General features: G+C 41.2%; 1 protein-coding gene across 5 annotated transcripts in view; it reads right to left on the bottom strand.

Annotated features, from left to right (window-relative positions):
• Positions 1-2,916: 2,916 nt before the first annotated feature.
• The window catches only part of TC2N (tandem C2 domains, nuclear), a 39,482-nt gene continuing 21,923 nt past the window's right edge, over positions 2,917-20,475 (bottom strand). For all 5 annotated transcript variants that reach the window (XM_048308220.1, XM_048308217.1, XM_048308218.1 and 2 more), the window contains 9 exons: positions 15,850-16,014; positions 13,990-14,081; positions 13,311-13,386; positions 12,049-12,149; positions 11,273-11,389; positions 10,225-10,416; positions 8,239-8,353; positions 7,569-7,768; positions 2,917-5,250 (listed from right to left, as the gene is read on the bottom strand). In XM_048308220.1, the coding sequence (XP_048164177.1) occupies positions 5,140-5,250; positions 7,569-7,768; positions 8,239-8,353; positions 10,225-10,416; positions 11,273-11,389; positions 12,049-12,149; positions 13,311-13,386; positions 13,990-14,081; positions 15,850-16,014 (1,169 nt within the window). In that variant the 3' untranslated portion in view covers positions 2,917-5,139. The remainder of the gene's footprint in view (positions 5,251-7,568; positions 7,769-8,238; positions 8,354-10,224; positions 10,417-11,272; positions 11,390-12,048; positions 12,150-13,310; positions 13,387-13,989; positions 14,082-15,849; positions 16,015-20,475) is intronic.

Below are 20,475 nucleotides of genomic sequence, written 5' to 3'. Positions count from 1 at the left end.
CCAGTCCCCAGGCTAACGAGTGTTTCCCAGATCATACATGGAGGAGGTACAGGCCTCCCTCCACCTGGAGGTGCACCTTTTTATGACTCTTCCTTGAGCCTTCCTCTGTCTCAAAGGACTATGGTGCCAGTCAAACAACACTACTGTCCTTAAAGGTCAGAAGCAAAAACAGTTTGCTCCTTCTCATCACATAAAATGATTTCCTAAGGTAATTTTTGGAGGAGGAGAAAGGCAAATAAAGATACCCAGGTACACATAAAAAATTCCAACTAATTTGTCCCATTGTTGTATTCAATGGTGATAGATAACACAGAAATTTGGGGAGCATCAAAAGAACCATACCATTGAAGCTGTGAACAAAAGTAGCTCAGAAATGCAGAGCATCAGACACAAGCCAAGGCCTGGAATGAAAGCCTTCTTCTGTTGCTAGTTCTTTAAACAACAAATTACACATGTATAATGCTAATCCCAATACTAGGTAAAGAATGGGGAAACATTACTAGAAATGCAGAAAGCTAACTGCAAAAACCAGACACTCTTTACAGACTTCTTTATGCTGAGGGACAAGAGTAGTCTACAGTCAAATCAAAGGAATGAAAAAACTGCACACTTGAATATGGGGGAAAAATAAGCACAGAAGATTTATTTTAAAGACTCTGAAACCTATGGGAAGAACTGCATTACATTAAGATATGCAGATCCACTTCCATGCTATTCAGTTTCTACAGAAACATCACTGTGAAGACATTTTAATCTATTTTAAAAATAGATACAAAAAAGAGCTGTGTGTAACCTTTTGTTAGATAAATCATACCATCACTAAACCAGCTTTGAAGACTGGTTGCTTCTGCTGAACACAGTGGGAGTTCTGCCATGGACTGAGAGACAATGGCCTGTTCCTGACCGCAAGCTAGAGAAAAGAATGTACATGTGCTGGAGCAGTGTTTGTGGAACATGGTGCTGATTTTACTGATGGCTTTTTCTATGCAGCAAGCATGAGATCATGTACAGGGCTGTATTTACATGGTGATGTAATTTTTGCAGCAGAAGCTGGAAAAACAAGGAGGGCATATCATGTCCAGGGTGATATATGCCAAGCTTTCCACAACTATGCAGCCATGTCATATATATGTTGGCAGGATGAAAATAAGACGTGGGACAACCCTGCCCCAAACTTCTAGACAAGCTTATGTTCTGGCTGCAAAATCGACTCATAACTCTAAAAGGAACTTTCATCAGGCAAACAGTTTTCAAGTCAAACAGCATATGTACTTAACTGAATGCTTACAAAATCACCTTTTGTTTTATACAGATGTTCTGCCAACAAAAGGAAAAACCAGAGATGCCTAATGGATTTAACAACATGGCTCTATTTATGTTGTGATCACATAAGATCGGATGCTGAAATACAATTATTTTCCAAGTAATGTTGTATGATAATGCGGTTTACAAACTGTTACGCCCACTCACTCATCTTCTGCAGTAGAATATCACTTTTTTTTCCTTAAAAAAATGCCATGGCATGTCACTGAGACGTAAAAACTTGAAAAAGAAGTTTGTTGACCTCGTTTACATATGGAATGCTATTAGCCATAAATAAAAAAACCAGGATTGTTTGATTAACCAGTGAAATTATACACACACTTTTTGGAAAATCTTATCAAGTTTAGTCTATGATTGGTTTCTAACTATGCAGGCACAGATCTCTGTATGAATAACATTTAATATAAGATCATAACTGTTCCTCCAGTTCATCCACATCCATTTGGGAGCTGACAAAAATAAAACTGGTGCAGCTCTGAACCTCTGCTGCTTTCATCAGAATTGTTTTTGGTTAGGAAGCTGGGTGAGTCACTAAGTAGACGCAAGAACAAATCCAACTATAAACCACGTGTACCTTTTATCTACAAATAAAGTGAACTGACAAAACAGCTTTAACAGTAATGTAAATGACAGTAAACTTGGATGTAACAACCGAAATAGTGACTGAGGATGCTTTAGAGGGACAACATACAGCTGTGACCATTAGAAGAGTGCCCCAGGACACCTCTTTCTTTTTTCTTGCATGTATCCTGGAGTACATGAAGTTCCTTGGTAATTTGTATCATGGATTGGTCTTCAAATGATGCATCATTTTCCTTTCCTGGAAAACTGCCTTAGTCTCAAATAAGCCAGGAGCTGGATTTGAAGGAGCTAAAGTCTCACGTGCATTTTAGTGAGGCAGTCACTAAGAAGTAAAGCAAAATATTCTGCATTTAAAAAGCAAGATGTCCCGGGTGATTTCTAGCTGGCATTTTAAGACAGTCAAAATGGAAGTAACACCTGCTGAACAGCCCATTTTACAGGCAGTTTTACCTGGGACTGGTGCTAGGAACATGCGTGTCTCCCCATGTCTCATGGTTTTTTCAGGACTGTTGTCTAACAGACCAACCATACCAATAAGCTCTAGACCCAATGAATCACCAACAAAAAATGCTTTATGTGACAAAAAGCACAACTGTTGACAACAGTCAACTATTAAGAACTCATTGAATTCTTACATGAATGCACACAAATGCAGAACACGCTGAAGCCAGGGAATGAGCACAGGATGAAGCAGCGCCTCAAAGCAGCTCTTCAGAGTGCTGCAGTACCTGTGTGCATCATGCATGGAGAAGCCTTATGTATCTCCTCCCTGTGGCAGCAGTTAACTCCCCTACAGGCAGCATTACATGAAACAGAGTTTGTTAGCTGGCATTTTCTCACAGAAAAAATGTAGCTTCCCACTTGCAGCTCAGAAAACTAGTCCACAGAAATACTCAAGCATCTTGTAGGAGTGTTGACAAGGATCACAGTAAATATTCTTCCCTTCCACCTCCTTCTTCCCTGTCATATCAAGAAATCCTATTTAATAAGACAGATACAAATGGACAAGGCTTGTTGATCATGAAGCTGTATTTCAATCAGGAAGCACTAAAACTGGGAACATAAATCATAGATCTCTAGAATAACTCTGCATCAGTCCAGACTATAGGTGAAGGTTGTTTTTTCCCATTTTCATGTGAGATGCTGAAAAATTTCCAGCCTTGAACACTTGCTTCTGAGACCTTGATGCACCCTACTGAAGCTTTCCAAGAGATGAATAGCAAGTCACAATCTTCTTACATTTTTAGCAGAAGATCAGAGTTTAGCAGCATCTCAAAGTGAAGTTCAATTCCTACTTTACATTGGTATAAACAATTGGGGAAAAAAGAGGAATGTTTTCTGTTCATAGCTTTTATTATAAACAGATTAAATATTAACATAGAAAAAAAAGAGACTAGTTAGGCCTTTAGAAGGGTAGGTGTCCTAAAACAGCCCCAGAAATCCATTTTACACAGTATCCACTGAGTTGGAAACTGTAGAACCACTGCTGTAGTAATTAAAGTCTGCAAAACACTGGGATATTCCCTGTCCTCTCTTTTAAACAGAATGGCATTCTGCATCAGGAAAGAGTTAGTTTGCACAGCTTTTTTACTGCCACAATGAATAATAAAATGTTCAGCCACAATGAAAAAAAAAGATCCATGTATTCAAATAAAGATACTCCAAAAATATCAGGTCAGCCCACTTCCTTTTTTCATTTTACCCAGCAGGCCAAGCTCCTCCTGACTGTTGTAACTGGCTGAAAATTATCAGTGTCAGTCAAGATCTTCTGGGCCTACTAGGAGCTTTGCAAAGAGTAAGAGCTAGAAGTGATGTTTGTTCTCCAAGTGATATGCAAAACCTTTTTTCAGTTCTTTTAAAATGACTGATCGAAAAGCAGAATATGTCTGAGTCTGTAAAAATCCTTCTGTTTTCAAAATACCACATTTCAACAACAACAATCTGGATGGTTGAAGTTTAAAAAGTTTCAATTATCAATTATTCAATTTTTTAATCAGGTAGTTGAAATAGTGCAGAGGTCTGTGCTTTTAGATTTATACATTATCAATTATATACTTGGTCTTTTCCCCCCTTAAAAATAACTGTGAATAAACACCTGAAAATATTGGAACTAATAGAAAATATAGTATTAGGATTTTGTTTGAAAAATACCATTTGCAATAAAAAATATAGTCATTTCTTCTTAGTAGAAACAAGTAATGAAAATGTACTCCCACACGTAATATTTTTAGCATCCTAGACATGTAACAAATACTTCTGCAGTAGCAGCCCATCCTTTAACCACAGTCTGAATGCCTTACAGTGCTGCATTTTAATTAATATAAAAAAGCACTTACGTGAGTAAATCTTTGCTTACTCCTTTGTACATATTAGCCTGTGTTTTGGCAATGTAAGCAAATGCTAGAGCATGTTGATTAGATAGGAAGTGGTTTACATATAAGTTTTCTATGTAAGAAACTAATCTAAAAATATTGGCTCTGATCCTAGGCAGGGTCATTGCCTCTTTGTACTATTCCATTGATTCCAGCCAGAATTTACCCAAACAGAGTAAGTCTGGAGGGCCCCTCTTTTAAAGATCACTAAGTCAGAGAAACTTTTATCTTTCCATCTCTCTGTTTTGAGAAAAGGATGGGGGCAAGCTCAAGCTACAGGCTTCTGAACAACCCTTCATCCAAAATGGAGATCAGAAAAGCCTGTGGGTACTGCCTTACTGTGTACTTCCTTTTACGCCTTCTCCTACTGCCGCAGCTTTCCCACTTGCTTGGACATGTGTTACTGTGATCAAATGGTGTCAACAACCCCAGAGGCTCACAGGTACCCAGAATCGAGCCACTGACCTGACCCATACCCTGGACTTTGGAGTCTGCCAAAGACAAGACTGCAGATGAGCATGATGTCAGTGACTAGTGTGAAACAGAGTTGATTCAAGCTGCTTCTCTCCAAAACTGAATTTCTGTGCTTTTATGAAGCCCAAATGGGGCAAGCATCTTTTTTTCAAGATGGATTTTGTGAAATCAAATGAGCACTTCCTCCGGTTCCTAAGTCTTCTTTGTAATAATATTTAGCTGGTATTTCTCTTGGTGAAACTGAATCTTCCCTGTTTCCACAGAGGCATAATGCAGTGGAGGACTTCTGAAGAACTTGCATAGACAATATCTTTCTTTTTATTTATAATATTTTAGACAGCATATGGATTTTCGTAGAAAAATCAGTTCTGAATTTCATCTCCAGTCTTCAAGATGGACCAATGCTGTACCATTTAACAACAACTTTTTCAGGATTTGCAATGGTATCTTTCCATTGCTCTACTGCTTCATTGTTGCTGCTATTGGGACTTAACCAGATCTGCATTAAGGAAAAAAAAAAAAAAAAAAAAAAAATTAGAGTTTACCTGATATAACAAAAGCCCAGCCTTTACTGATTCCAAATAAATAAAGTGTAGAACAAGATACAACGTATAGATTGTGACCAAAGCATAACAGCAACAAATACAGTTCTGCTAGTCCTAACACATCTTGGCTTTCAGCTGGGAACACAAGGAGTCTGTGTTTAAATTTAGCCTCTCAAATAGTTTAGAGAACCCACTACATAATAATGTTTCTGTACTTAATAAGATGTTTTAAGTAAAGCATTCCTTGCTGTATTCAAATGCACGTGCTGGGGTCAGGGGCTCACCAGGCCAGTGGTGGCTCTGTGTGTCTGGATACAGTTGGCTCCAAGCCATCCAGCATCCGGCACGAGCTGTCCAGCCTTTCCATGAGCATTTAAAATTGCACACTCCCACAGCCAGGGCCAAACCTGCATTCCACAGAGGTTACTAACATGCCCATACCACACATAGTCACGTAGTAAGAGTCCGTTTCTTCTCAGTATTCAGTTAGTGGATAGTGGCCATTAAATGAGGAAATGAAGTACAACTAGGAAATTTTCCCCCTTAACATTATCACCAGCCTCCATTGCCAGAAGAATTCTGCTTATGTAAGTAGGTAGCATTATTTACAGGACTCTCTTTCCTCAAGTCTTCCAAGAATGAGTCCTTTTAAGACTTCTCAGAAACCTTGACCATGAAGTACATTTAGCCTATACTGCTGGGGCATGAGTCCTCCAGAAGTGAGAATAATGTCTTCCAGAATACCACAGACAGCTGATGTTTCATCCACAGAGATTCAATGTACATCTTGCTCATGATTAAAGACATGCCTGTAAAAGCAGCCTAATCTAAGTATTGTCTGCTTAGAACAGCATCCAATTAAACATCATTCTCTGAAGAACAAAGTTAATGGATCCAGCTATATCCTTTTTTTTTCCAGCTACCCAGCCAATTGCTCAAAGTACATTTTTCCCTGAGCCATATTTTATGTCTTCATGTGTTATGTGGCAATGTCTGCCTTCATGAGCTAAAACAACCTTTTCCAAATAACCTCTGAGGAGCACAAGTTTTCCTCCCCTGAAAAATAATATCCACGATTAAATGTAACTCATCAGATTATCTCACATATTGCTAAGTGACTGCAAAATCATACCCAGTTATTTTGCCCCCAAGGTATTACAAGTAAAAAGAACAATTTTTTTTTCTTTTCTGATTTCAAATCTAATTCTACCAACAGCAAGATGGGACAGGTGCAACATGAGGCTACAAAAAATGGAGGAACTTCACATAACTCTTGCTGGCACATCATTTCTATAGCTTATAGCACAAAGGCATCTTCTGTAGCTGCATGTCTTCAGCAGGCAAAAAAACCATCACCAGAATGAGACAGTGTAATTTTTTGTACCTAAGGACAGCACAGTCCTCCATTTGACATGAGACGTTACAGTTGGAGTCTCCAAATCAAGTCTACATTATTAATTTATGCATATATTAAAATTCTGTTACTGCATCTAACTGGGTCAGGAAAAGCACAGAGCATTAAGAACAGCAATGGCTCACTATACCAAGAAGAAGAGGAGAGACAGAAAGGACAGGATGATGGTAAATTAGAACAAGCAGGGGAAAAGGATGGAGAGAATAATGAGACCAGACTACTAAGTTTTATGGTGGTTAAATAAATATGATCACAGAAATGCTTTCAAAGAGATACTACTGAAGTTGTGTCTGTTAAAAAAAAACTTTAAAAAAAGCGAAAAATATTTTGTGTTTGGACACTTATACTATTACTTGATCATATATAGATAGACTATTGCACTGACTTTAGCATTGTTTTACCCAGGAAAGCAGTCTCATTGTAGCTGTGTACACACTGTACCATTGTACACATCCCTGTTGTGAGTGTATTGTTATGGTGAGCCAACACCCCCTTGCTGTACAGGACACTGTAGGTTATGGAACTCCTGTGGGTGCTACGTTTGTTTTCTTTAGCTTTAGAAAGCTAAAGGCAAAGAGGAGATCCTATTTCTCTTGGAAGGAATCTGTCACATAGTAATACTCCACACAAAACTGACATTAGGATTTCTTTTTGAAAGAAAAATCAAATGTCAACTCCCATTCTGATGCTGGTGCATGTTTAAGAGCTCAGTACCATTCCTGCTTGGATTACATCCAGAAGAGTTTAGTAGAATTTACTATTTTGTTATATGTTGCCTCATTTAAAGTATTTTAAAATTCATACCAAGAAACCTATGGAACTGGATTTTTAATATCAGGCTATTTAGCAGAAACCAACCTGTCCTAAGAAGTGTTTTCTTCTCATCGAGCTTCTGCTGTAGAGCTTGATGAGAAAGCTAATTCCTTGTTCTGCTTGGCTAACTGGAAAAACCATCATTTCTCCCCACTTCACTTGGCCATTAGTGGACTTCAGAAGGCGAGTCTTCTTCTTATAGATGATGCCCTCTGTACTGAACATTCCGATTTTCACAAAGAAATCTAGCACAACAGGGAAGGAAAAAGGCATAGCACACAAAGGATTACTGACAACACACCCAAAAGGGAACCAGCAAGATCCATACGTATGGTTCAAATTGCATCAATTTCTCAAAAGTCTGGCCAAAAGAACTGTGCAACAGCTTTCCTGACTAGTCACACAGAGTATGTTCGGTAATGTTGAACTGATAAACACAGTATCCAAACAGCAAGTGCAAGCTAATGCTCTTGTATGTCAAGATTAATACTGGGATAAAAATCTTCCAAAATACATAAACATGTATCTTCAAACCAAACAAAATATAATCAAGTAAGACATCTGGGGAAACAAGCCTTGGCAATGGAAATCTACCACACAATATGTTAGTCTGAGGCTTGTAAGGAATGTTATGAATTGCCAACCCATTTGCGCAGCAATTTACCTGTTACAAATGCTTTTAGACAGGAGGCATGAAACAGCTGATGTAACTTACTTGATGACAGTGGCGTAGATGAAACAGGAAGGTTTTGTGCTTCAAGAATCTGTAACTGTATCCTCCTGTTTATTGCTTGAAAACAAGTTCCTATTTGAAGTTCTGGACGGCACACCTACAAGCAGAAGAATGTTGCCATAACATCTGGATTAAGTTGCTTATAAACTCAGGAAACACAGGAATTTTGTCATATGTTGGGCTCCCACATTTCTGTCTGGGATTTCCTGGAGAGAAATGTAAGCATGTGTTGTATACAGAACCTGCAGATGCACAGTAAATGCATCTTGCACTTGTCATAGATGCAGTACATGTGCTCCACTGATGAGCTGCTTGTGTGTGGTGCACATACGGCCCTCGTGGGCTGCGGCCAGGGATACTGGGCAAAGAAACTAGTCCTTGGTTTTCACCTGGTACAGATTCTGCAGTGGTAAGAGCAGGTACTCACAGGGGAAACCAGACGTGCCATTGGAACTTTACTAAATCTGGGTGTGGAAGTGGGAGACTGTGAATGCTCCACTCACACAAAAACCTTCAGAGCTCCCCCTCCCACACTTCTCAATTTCGCAATATGGAGATATAAGAAATGTTTTCCATAGATGCTGTCACTTAATGTCATGATTGCTTAGGGCGACTGCATACTGTGTAGTTTCCTGTGTTACGAAAGTACTCGTGTTTTACAGGCACACACACATAGTATATGTATCGAGATCTCCAGTCTGATTCTTGGGGGATTTTTTTAGAATTTTTGCCAGGGGCAAAGTTGCACTGAGTCATCCTCATTGCTCTCCTGTCAGACTCTAATGTCCTCAGAACACTGTAAGAGCAGCAGGAAACAGCCAATGGAGACCCACCTTTCCTGACAACCTTCATTTAAATGGAGTCTGCTAGTCTTTGTTGCCTTCAAGTTTTAATGCACTTCAATGAACCAAAATGCACTAAGCAAGAGAGCAACAGGTCAGATAAAGAAAAGTCAGGCTCAAATTCATCAAAGAGACCCAAATTCTCTTTCTAGCTCAGCCACAAAACTTCTGTGTCGACTCTGAGCTTTGGCTTTCTATTGGCAGAGAGGGTAGTTTGCTGCCTCACAGGGTAGTAGGGGATGAATCCCAGAGTGTCTGGAGGGCTCTTGGATATAATGGTGAGGAAAGCCAACACAGACTGAGAAACTATGAGATGATTCAGAAATTTACACTGAGATGAAATGCTTTATAAACCACCTTCCTCTGTCACTTTATCTTACTGCTTTTGAAGCAATATGGTTTTTCACATTAGAACTAAAAAATGTCAAATGTAACTTATGTTAGAAACCAAGAGTATCATTCATATTACTCAGACACACTTAAATAAAATTTGCTTTTGAATTGCTAATTCAAGTTTAATTTGTTGAAAATACAAATGTCTAGACACAATCTATAAAAGAAATAAACAAAGTGAGGGTAGGGGGAAAGGAAATCCCACTGTGAGAACCACCTGCTTCTTATTACATTAATGGAAATGAACTGTCTGAATTATTACTTCACAGCATGCAATCTGAACATTAAATATATGGCTGTCTTTGCAGTTTCAGGCCACTGGAGATCTTAGCACTTTTCTTCCATAAAAAAAGCAGATGCCATTTGCTCTGAGCTCTTGCTGTGAGTCCTAAGGATCTTCTGATGCTTTTTTGGTCAGAAAAGACAATTACCCGGTGTTCTTTGCTGAACATTTCCCCAGAATGCCCCTCCCTCAAGCTGTGAGCCATGGTGTGGAAGAGCTTGCTCCAGCTCTTTTCCTAGAAACATCTGCAGTTTATGACCAGAACAGTTATGTGCAGAGTTCAAAAGTCTGCATTTTTTCCCCATCAAAATGCCTTTCTCCAAGGAAGTAGGGTAAAGGGAATAAAAAAAAAGAACCCCTCTAGTTTTTACTCCTGAATTATTTTACTTTCATTTCCAGCAACTCTTTCTAGGTGAGATAAGAACATACTTCCACAGTATTGGCACTTACAGGTGCTTTGGAAGGAGGAGATATATCCAGCCAATGACTCGACTCCTGTGAGCTCAGCTCTCGCAGTGCCAAGGAACATTCTCCAATAGTTTTTTTCCTGGGAGTCTGTGTCTGGATTTTAAATACCAGTCTGACAGCCTGCAGGCTTTGCAGTTTAATAGCAAAAACAAAAGTTTCCATAAATTCAATGTCCTAGAAAGAAAAACAGAGGAGTAACATCATCATTTTAAGAGAATCCCACCGAGCCCAAAACCTAGAAACCAAGGCATCCTGGTTCTATAGCCACTGCTATAGACTACCATTTTAGGTTGCCATGGAAAGTGTGCTTTTATAGTGCAAAGTCCACAGACATTCACCCCCTCATTGTCACACCCTGACAGGGGTAAAGTTTTGGATTATTTTTCATTACCATAATGAGTTGTGGCCATCTCTTCTGGAGCTTTACAACAGCACACACACATTGTCATAACAGATTCTCTAGCCTTTTGCTACAGTCTCTCCAGCTAATTTTATTTTCTTTCACCTTTGGTTCATATTATGGGAGATTTATGTTGCTTTACCTTCTACCCTCTTAAAATTCCTTTACCGCCACCATCTGGAATCTTGTCCCATGTGACCAATTTTTACGATTTTCTGTAGCGACCGAAGTGTGAATATTGTCTCCTGACAAATCAGAGGCAGTACATCAGCTACCTTCCCTGGATGAGTGTGTACCTACAGGTATGCCCTGTCTTCCTCTGGTCCCCCACCACGGAGGTGCTGAGGCCAGCAGCTCATGGCTCAGTCCCCTATGAGCATATCTATCCTGCCAGCTTGTGAGAGAAGGAGGGCAAGAGTACAATGCAAGAGAGGATATAGGAGGAGGAAGTGGAATAAGGCTTTTAATAGGATTTTGAGAAGTTGGGGAAAGTACAACACACCTGGGCAGCTACCAAGGCAAATATGGCATAGGAGTGGATGTTTGGTCCATTTTAAAAATCCATTTACATGTCATATTTAGTTTTTGTGGGGAAAAGTATTTCTCAGTGTTTTTCATGCCTCTACTTACACTGCAGCCCTCCTTGGCAGAAGATTTGAAATGCACTGGCTTGGGCAGTGTGAGAATTCCCTTGACACAGATAGGAGGATTTTCCCCACAGCTAGAAGGCCAGCTCAGGTCTTTGCACTGCAACATTGAAAACAGTCCGTTTAGACAATGCAAGACTTTTACCATTTGATGTACTTACAGGGTCTACTTAAAGTTCCATTGCCTGAAAGTTATTCACAGTTCTAGGAAGTATATAAAACAATCAGCATAACCGTATCACATTTGCTAACAAAAAAGCCACAGGAAGCTAGGTGTCCTCAAAGTTGTGTTAGGGTTCTGCCCTGAAGGAACTGTTAAAGTCATAGAATCACAGAAGCCACTTAATTGCTGCCTCCACAGTTGCTCCCATTTACTGCCTTCAGATTTCCACAGGAAAACGTCCACAGCAGGACGAGCCTATGACCAGCTCAGCTTTCTAGTCTGTGCTGAACAGTTCCTCTCTTCACAACCAGAGTGCATATTAACATATGTATAGTAACACAAGGAGATATCTACTACTTCTTCTTACTGACTGCAGCAGAACAGAGACTGCAACAGAAAAAAAAATTAAAGGAGAGGAAGATGCTTTGAAGCCTAGTATTACATTTGACTGAACTTTGTTTATATTAACACAAGTAATTTTATTTTTTTTTAAAGTATTCATTAAAGTAACAGAGAGACAAATTTTATGACAATTACCACTTAGCACAGTAGAATAGTCATTTGAGTAAGTAACCAACTTATTTATATTTGCTTACATGTAAAACTGTGATCCAAATCTGTTCTACAGATGAAACATAACACAACTTCACATTCAGTCTTCCAAAGTCTCGTTCATCACCTGATAATGTAATAGTATCTATGGAAGAAAGCCAATTAATATTTTTAGAAGTAATGCAGTATCTTAAAAGTTCATTCCAGAAATAAGGGAACTCAATAGTAGGTGGGCTGCTTATCTCTGCAAACATCTCCCAAAATAAATTTGAAATATTTTAACACCTACACTTTAAGGACAAAATATCCACCAAGTCCAGTACCCTGACCTTCTGCATAGCTAAAAGCCTTCACATTTCATAGAATAGAATCATGTAATCATAGAATATCCTGAGCTGGAAGGGACCCTTATGGATCATAGAAGTCCAGCTTCTGGCCCTGCACAGGAGACTACGCCAAGAATCACACCATGTGTCTGGGTTATCTCAACTGAATTTAATAACTTGTGTTATACTCAAACAACTTTCAGAAAGAAAAAAGGCATGTTCCTGAGACACCCAGAACACATTTATATCCTATCACTTCCCTTAATCTCTTTCACTGTTACGTTTATAAATTGGCCTCCTCTTTATCTTTCTCAAACTTCTAGTAAACATTTTACTATTATGCTGTCTCCAAGTCAGAAGAGCCATTTAGTACCCAGCATTTCTCTGTCATGACTGGAACCAGGTCATTGCCTCAGTCTTCTTTTTGAGGACACTGGGTCAAACTGACTTCTAGCAGGGTGACTTTTGTGGGGACTTGATTAATTTTTGAGGGTTTATTTTGCAGTATCTCCACTCCTTCAGCATTCTTTCATAAATAAGGATACTGGGTTTGTATGCAATATTCTTGTCTAACTACCACTGTAATATGGGTATTGGATTTCAGGCACTTCACAGAGAAAAATACTGATACATGAAAAAGGACTAGACTGGGGACCTAGTGCTGCATCCTATCCTAACAGAGGGTCTGTAATTTCTTAGTTCACTTGCATAGTAAATTGAGGTATGAATTTCTCAAAAGCATGAGAACTTCTCAAAGTCTCATTTGCTCAATCTCCAGACAACAGGACAGTGCAAGCCCAAAACTCTTAATTTCAAATTGCCAAGTCATCTCCAGCTGACCTGCTACTCAGATTCATCTCAAAAAAAACCCCCAAAAAACCAAAATCCAAACAAAAACATCAACAGTAGAGTAGAAGCAGCTTAATGTTTCATGTGCAAAGGGAAATATTTCATTACAAGGTAAACAAACAAAACATTACCCAGACTCCTGTTACTGCCTTGTGAATCCTTCCTGGAAGAGGTACTGCTAGGTACACTGGAGACTGAATTGTATCTCTGGGGACAGGAAAAAAAGAGTCACTAAATTCAGAGCAACAGATGCAAAACCCAGAAACTATACCATCAGACAAGATATGATGAAAACAAAATACTCAATTTCAAATAATTGCCTCATTCCCTGCTAGTTTCTTGATCCAGCAGCATGCAATTACTATTTTGATGCATTAGAGGACCCATTTGACCAGCAGAGATTTTTTTTGATCATGGAATATACACAACTTCATTGCTATGTAAGACATGATTATTAAAGAAGAAATAAATAAACACAGTGTTTTGTGTCAATGGAAACTTCCAGTGTTCCACATTTCAACTGATGGAAGAAACCACAAGATGATGAACCATGACATGCTGTCTCTCCTGTCCTGCCTAACAGCCTACTTGGGTTTCTCAACAGCCCTGCTGGGCCAGAACAGCAAATGTCAGAGCAGACACCAGGAAAAAGCCTCTTCAAGTTGGTCAAGATGTTGAACTTTTCCCTTTAGTCCTCCCAGTGCACAGTGCAATGCCCTCCAGTATTTACTTTGCAAACACAATGCAACGGGAACAGATACACGGAGTAAGCTGAGTTTTCAGTATAATCTTGGTTACAAGGGAACTCACCTTCATGAATCGGTGAGGTGGGCTCCTGAGATCAAACATCGAACGGCTTACATCAAGTGAGCCAGGCAAAGCACTGGGTCTTAAATCACTAACTAATAAGACAAAGAGAACAATAAAAATCACATTAGCTTAATTGCTAGAAAGAAAACTCAACTAAGAACAACTTTCACAAACTATTGGAAAATATCTGCTCAAGCCTACAGGTTACAAATGACCAAAATGGTTTAAAGAGAGTATGATCTGCTGTTTCTAGTAACATTTTCCAGGAACATGGGGATGGGGCAGGGAGGAAGAGAGGCTTTTTCAAAAAATTAAATTTTTAATGGAAAAAAAAGTCAATTTTTATGTGGGAAGTTGTTGATAAAAGAGCAGAAAGATTTTAACCATAAAAATATGTTGTTTACCAATAATAATCAGAATTTCAGAAAAACATTTATGAATTTATTTTTCTGTTTGTGTAGAGTTTTTTTTTAAAGATGAAGAGAAGGGGCTTCACATTACAATTCAAGACTTTAATTTCGTATCTTCCAAATAAACACATTCTGTAGTTCTAAACCCACACACATGAAAAATATCATAGCACTCACTGCAACAAACTAGGCTTAGAGTTTTGCTTTAATAGTCTATATGTGCACATGAAATTCTAAGTTCTGAAACAGCTGTCAAAAAACTCTGGAGGAAAAAGGCGTTTTAGAACTGTACTCTAGACACTCTAGAATAACCTTTCTTGTGTTTAAACTTACTAAGACAAAACTAGTAAAGTGTTTACTTAGTTTGAAGAGAAATGGAAAAAGAGATGATGAACTGAAAGGAAGATGTTCAAGACAGTTTAATAAAACCCATTTGGCTCCCACCACAGGTGCTTACAAAGCCTAGTAAAACCATATGTGTTAAAGGCTGCTAAAATTCTATTTGTGTTTTGTTCTCTTAAAAAAAGATACAGAATAGCCTTCTCATGTAGTCTCTATGGTGATTCAGAATTATTTTAAAACAGGACACAGACTAAGACATTTTTCCCCAGCTGAAAATAAGCACGATATGCCATTCTAAATAAAACATCTTTAAAAATGCGAGCTGTTGCCAGCTTCCGATTTCATGGAGAGGGTGTACATTTCTTGGAGTGTTTGGAGTTTTCTGAATGCATTTGCCATAGCAATCACAAGCAACAACTACTCATCTACTTCAGTCTGAACAGCGTTCTTTATAGGATACATACACCAACGAACAGCACAGAGGACAGTATTTACCTAGATAGCCAAACACCTTCTATCTAAACTTTTACTATCTCACAGCCCTCCCTCATTCTTACACACAGAAGTGGGGACATTGCTGTAGCTTCAAAAGCGAACTACAAAAAAATCTGGCATATAGCATCATGCCCCATTTTGCACCTGTGCTTGTCATCTGCTTCTGAATGTTTTTTGGTGCTTGTTCCTCTCCCCATATATGTACTCCTCAGGCACGCCTCCTACTCAGCATACTGCCTGGCTTCCTTTTTCCATCTCCCTCACTCTTACTGGTAGCTGAAATCTCCAGTACTGCATCCTGGTTTGGACTGGAGGCAGCTATGGTATCTCGTTTTGCCAATTTGTCTACCTTTGTATGATGCATGCAATCATCATGTTAAGCCCCCAAAAGACAGAAAGTAACAGTGCAGCTGAAAACTAAGCAGAGCAGAGCTGAAAACTAAGCAATTCTGCAGATTGATTCACCAACCAAGAAGTGTCTGTAGCACACAGACCGGCTTGGAAACTGCTATAACCAAACAAGTCTCCTGTAGACTAATGGCTTTTATTCCTCTTACCTATAAACCCTGAAAAAGGGAGGAAGACAGAAAAGCAAGGGTGTGGGCCTTCTCACCTGACCCATATAATTTCCTACTATCTGATTTTGCTTGGAAGCGCCTGATGAGGTCTGGCGAAACCCGATGCTCCAGATAGAAGGGGTTGTACACGTCATAGCGGGGCCACTGGTACACGCTGTGCAGTTCTGCCTTCCGCTCACCAAGCGAGGTTCTGGCTGACTCTGTGGAGCACAAGTAAACATCAAATGCAAGAGTTCCAGACATAATGCATGCTGCCTGACTTCATAAGGCAGGCAGAGTGCCTTCAGGGCAAAGGACAAAATATTTCAATATTATCTACTTTGGGTAAAGGGAAAAAAAAGAAAAAGAAAACACACATTCACGTTATGTCAGGTTTCCACAGTGTGTGAGCAAACACTGGAATTAAATTGGCTGTAAAAAACTATGCATACCCTGTCTTGGGGCTTTGCAATAAAAGCCCAAGTAGTTAAATACAGAAGGCTCCAAAGACAGACAGCAAGGCAGAAGTTAACAGGAAAAGTAGCACCATGGGTACAGAAAACCTCCAATTTATTTAGTTCCCCACCCCCAGCATATTCTTACTGAACTAATGGATCCCCAGACCTTGAGGAAGATCTCGTACAGAAAGATAATGCAGCTTATGACTGCAGTCTCCTTATCTGCTTTCCATGGGAAGTCTGTCCTTGGTAAAGTCACTGGTCCAAAATTACTTGAATTGTTGGCTGAGGCGTAAGTAGACATATCTGAGAATGCTTGAATCCCAGCCCCTTACTCCGCCCCTAATAATTTCAGAAAAAACACGTATGCCTTGGTCAGCAAAATGGTGAAGAACACTGCTGTGGTGTTCTTTACTGCCTGGAGTGAAAAGGAGCCATGTGTAACAGCACATTAGAGAATGGGGCGACCTGGATTCTGCCAAACTCTGATACTTGCTTCCTTCACTTCACCTCCCTGGACTTCAACCTATCTCTTAAAAAGTTCTTTACCCCGCAATAAAGGGCCTTCGGTTCCGCAAGTGTGTTGCACCATAAGAGGCAAAATATCACTGCTCAAGAGTCCTCTCCTGCATGTGCTAGTAGTAAAGTAAAAAACTGTAACACTGAGACGGAACATGGGCAGTGATAAAGCAAGAACTCAAGTGCAATGAGCTTGAGCATGACGTAAATCGGGATGAACACTGAAAGTCAGGCCACAAAGAATTGCTACACAGCAGATGATGGAAAATCCAGTGTTCCAGACCAGGAGCACACTTCTTCCTGCTAGCTTACTTCTGTGAGAGCATGAGACACACTGCAGTGAGCACTGAAGAGAAAGGCTGCCAGAACTTAATTGCTTTCAGAAGGGTTGCCAAGAGCTTACACTGAGCATGTCCTGTTTCACTAAAGGAAAATGGCCAGATGTGCATAGAAAATGGTGAGGAACTGAGAGCAGAACTTGGACTTCTACAGATATTTAACAACAGTCTAAGAAAAAAGTATTTTAAAGGCATTTTTTGGTATGCTGGTGCTTTGGCTAATGTGAAGAAAGAACGATAGCACACTTCACTGTACCTAGTAAATCTCCCTAAAAAGTAAACACTGCATTTTTAAACACAACTAATGCAGCTTAAAAAGCTGTACTTCAAAAAATTAGCATTTATATTTGGAAAGAGAAATGAAAGTTTCCTACTTGACGTAAGAGTCACTTTTCAAATATCTGTTCAAACATTTAAAATATTTGCTCAAGAGAGACAATTATGAATAGTCAGGTCATCCTGCCAGAAGATCTACCAGCTTGTACCCTAAGGGCCACTCTGTATACCAGGTCCCTCAGAAATGATCAGGAAGCAGAATTCTCAGTGTAGACAAGTCACTGACTGTTAACAGCATGAACAAGGAAAACATTCATCTAAAGACACATCTTCCTTCTCTCTGGAGAACATCCATGCCTCAGAGTCCTTGATGAACTTCTCTGTACAATATCTTGAACTTCTCTGTACAGTATCTTGAAGACAAGATACGACGAGATAAAGCAGAGCCTAAACCTAGACCCAGTAAGGAAGGGGATTATCAGGAGCATGTCCTGCTTTTCCATAGCATATCCAACTGTGGATTTACAAGAACTAGCTCCTGAAATAGCAGGCAAGTGGGGGGCTGAGGCTGAGAGATGAGGGGGCATCACATGTTCCACCTCCAGCTCTTTAGTTGCTGTTAATGGCTGGTGAGACATCCCAAATAAAGCCCACTAGAAGTTGGGGCACAGAATGGCCCATCTGTACTGAACAGCTCTGCTAGGCTGCTTAGCTTGGCTATGGTGCCAGTGGTACATGCAACAGTGGGTAGGGAGGAAGTCTGGTAATAGGCCTGCAGGAGCAGGAAAGAAGCAACAGCAGGGACCTAGTGAGAAGAGGTGTTGGGGTTTTAGTTTAGTCTTAGGTTTTCCTGTTAAAGGAATTTTCTCCCATATGCATGTTGCTAGGGGACAAATAGCTGTACTTAAGAAAGACAAAAAGGGGAGTGGGGCGGGCCTGGCTACTCCTTTGTCTACACCTGGGTGTGGGGACAGTTCGCTCTGAGCGTCCGGAGAGAGAAGCTGCAGAGAAAGGAGCTGCTGCTGCTTTCTTTTTGGCCGTTCTTTCTTCCTGCTGGAAGCAACGCCGGGACCCCAAAAGCCGCTTTTTCCCTGCCCTGCTGGAGACCGAGCTGTGGCTGTCCTGCTCCGCTGCTGCTTCGAGCTTTCGCTACGCTGTAGCCCTGCTCACCCTGCCTGCCTGGGCCTCCGTGGGGTTCTCCCATCTGGATACATCTCGTCTGCCACCCGGGATTTGCGTTCGTCCCTGCCGTTCCAGCCTGCTGTTCCTGAGAGTCCGGGATCGGCTGCCCAGGGGTTTGTGAAGCCTTTGTTCCATCCCTCCCGGGATCCCAGGGCACCAGAGCCGCGGGTTTCCCGAGCTCGCTCCGGAGCGCCCCCTGCAGCCGCGGGGGAACCATCGCACCTGCCCTGCTCACCGGGAGCCGCCAGCGCCCCTGCCGGCTGCGAGCGGAACTGCACCCGAGGGGAAATAGCCTGACAGCCGAGAAGGCTGGCACTGGGTTTGTGTTTGCTGTTACTGCCAGAGTTGTTGTTGTTTTGTTTGACTGGTTATATACATATATATATATAGTAAAGAACTGTTATTCCTATTTCCCACATCTTCGCCTAAAGGCTCTTGATTTCAAAATATAATAACTTGGAGGGAAAAGGGGTTATATCTGCCACTTCAAGGGGGGCCTCTGCCTTCCTTAGCAGACACCTGTCTTTCAAAACCGAGACAGATCTTGGCGCCCAACGTGGGGCCTGAGGGCATTAAGAGATAGAGGTGAAAAAGGAATAACAGTTCCTCGATAACTTTATTTTGTGTGCTGGATATTGGAACCTTGTTAGGCAGCACTATGTGGTCTAGTTTACCCTGGTTTGGGTGGCATGTAGCCGTGGCTATATTCTTCCCCTTTGCAGCTCCTTACTTGAATATGGGTCCTCTGACTAAGGCTACCATTGCTGTTATCCAGCTTGCGTTATGGGTCGAGAAGGTGAGGAATTCATGGGTTTTTAACTTCCTCCGGAATGTGGGCACATGGATAAACAGCTATCACACACTGAGCACATGTTTTTGGGGTTATGTTAACAATGGTACCTTCTGTGAGGAAATGACACCAGGGGAAGTTTTCTCCCAACCCCTCAACCAGTTCTTTGGGCCCACCCCATCAATTTTCGAAGGGTTTAAATTCCCTCTGAATACTAACCACCTGCTGCTGATAGGCCTACTCTATTTAGCATTCAAGGATAAGTTGAGATTGGCTTGGATATCTACCCGGACACCAGCCCCAGAGACTAGAGATCCTGCCCCAGAACCTGACATGGCCCCAGAGAGTAGAGTTCCTACCCCAGAGCCTGATCCTGCTCCAGAGCCTGACACGGCCCCAGACACTAGAGATCCTACCCCAGAGCCAGAGCCTGCCACAGCCCCAGACACTAGAGATCCCGCCCCACAGACTGATACTGCCCAACAGTCCACCTCAGAAATGGACTACCCAAACTGGGTGGGGGTACTGGCAAAAGGGATGCAGGAGATGTGCCAAGAGATGGGTCAGGTGCGCCAGGGGATATGCCAGGAGATGGGTCAGGTGCGCCAGGGGATATGCCAGGAGATGGGTCAGGTGCGCCAGGAGATATGCCAGGAGATGGGCCAGGTGCGCAAGGAGATGTGCCAGGAGATGGGCCAGGTGCGCCAGGAGATATGCCAATTGCTAAGGGAATACACCTCCTCAGCTAGTGAAAAACCCTCTCCCTGCCCCAAAGAGGGTGAGTCCGATGGTGCAGCAGTGGAACCCACGGATGTTACAACTGTCCAGGCTTCAGCTGAACCACAAGGACAACCACAGCCAGCAGCAGTCGCCCCTGTGCAAAGGAGGAAGTATAAGACCAAATCAGTACGACCAGTTAATGATGATGGGCAACCAGGGCCCTCACAACCAGCAGGAGAGCCAGAGCCAGAAATCATTACTGAGTCCCTGTCGCACGACAGTCTCCGTGCTATGCGAAACGACATTGTGCGAAGGGGGCGTGAGCCTTATACCACCTGGCTGCTTCGGGTTTGGGACCTTATGGGCACAAGTGTGCAACTGGATAGTGGTGAGGCAAGG

The sequence above is a fragment of the Corvus hawaiiensis genome, chromosome 6 (assembly GCF_020740725.1).
Source record: "Corvus hawaiiensis isolate bCorHaw1 chromosome 6, bCorHaw1.pri.cur, whole genome shotgun sequence".
Classification (NCBI taxonomy): domain Eukaryota; kingdom Metazoa; phylum Chordata; class Aves; order Passeriformes; family Corvidae; genus Corvus; species Corvus hawaiiensis.
Note: the sequence above shows the minus strand (reverse complement) of the source record. Positions and strands in the feature narration are given on the sequence as shown.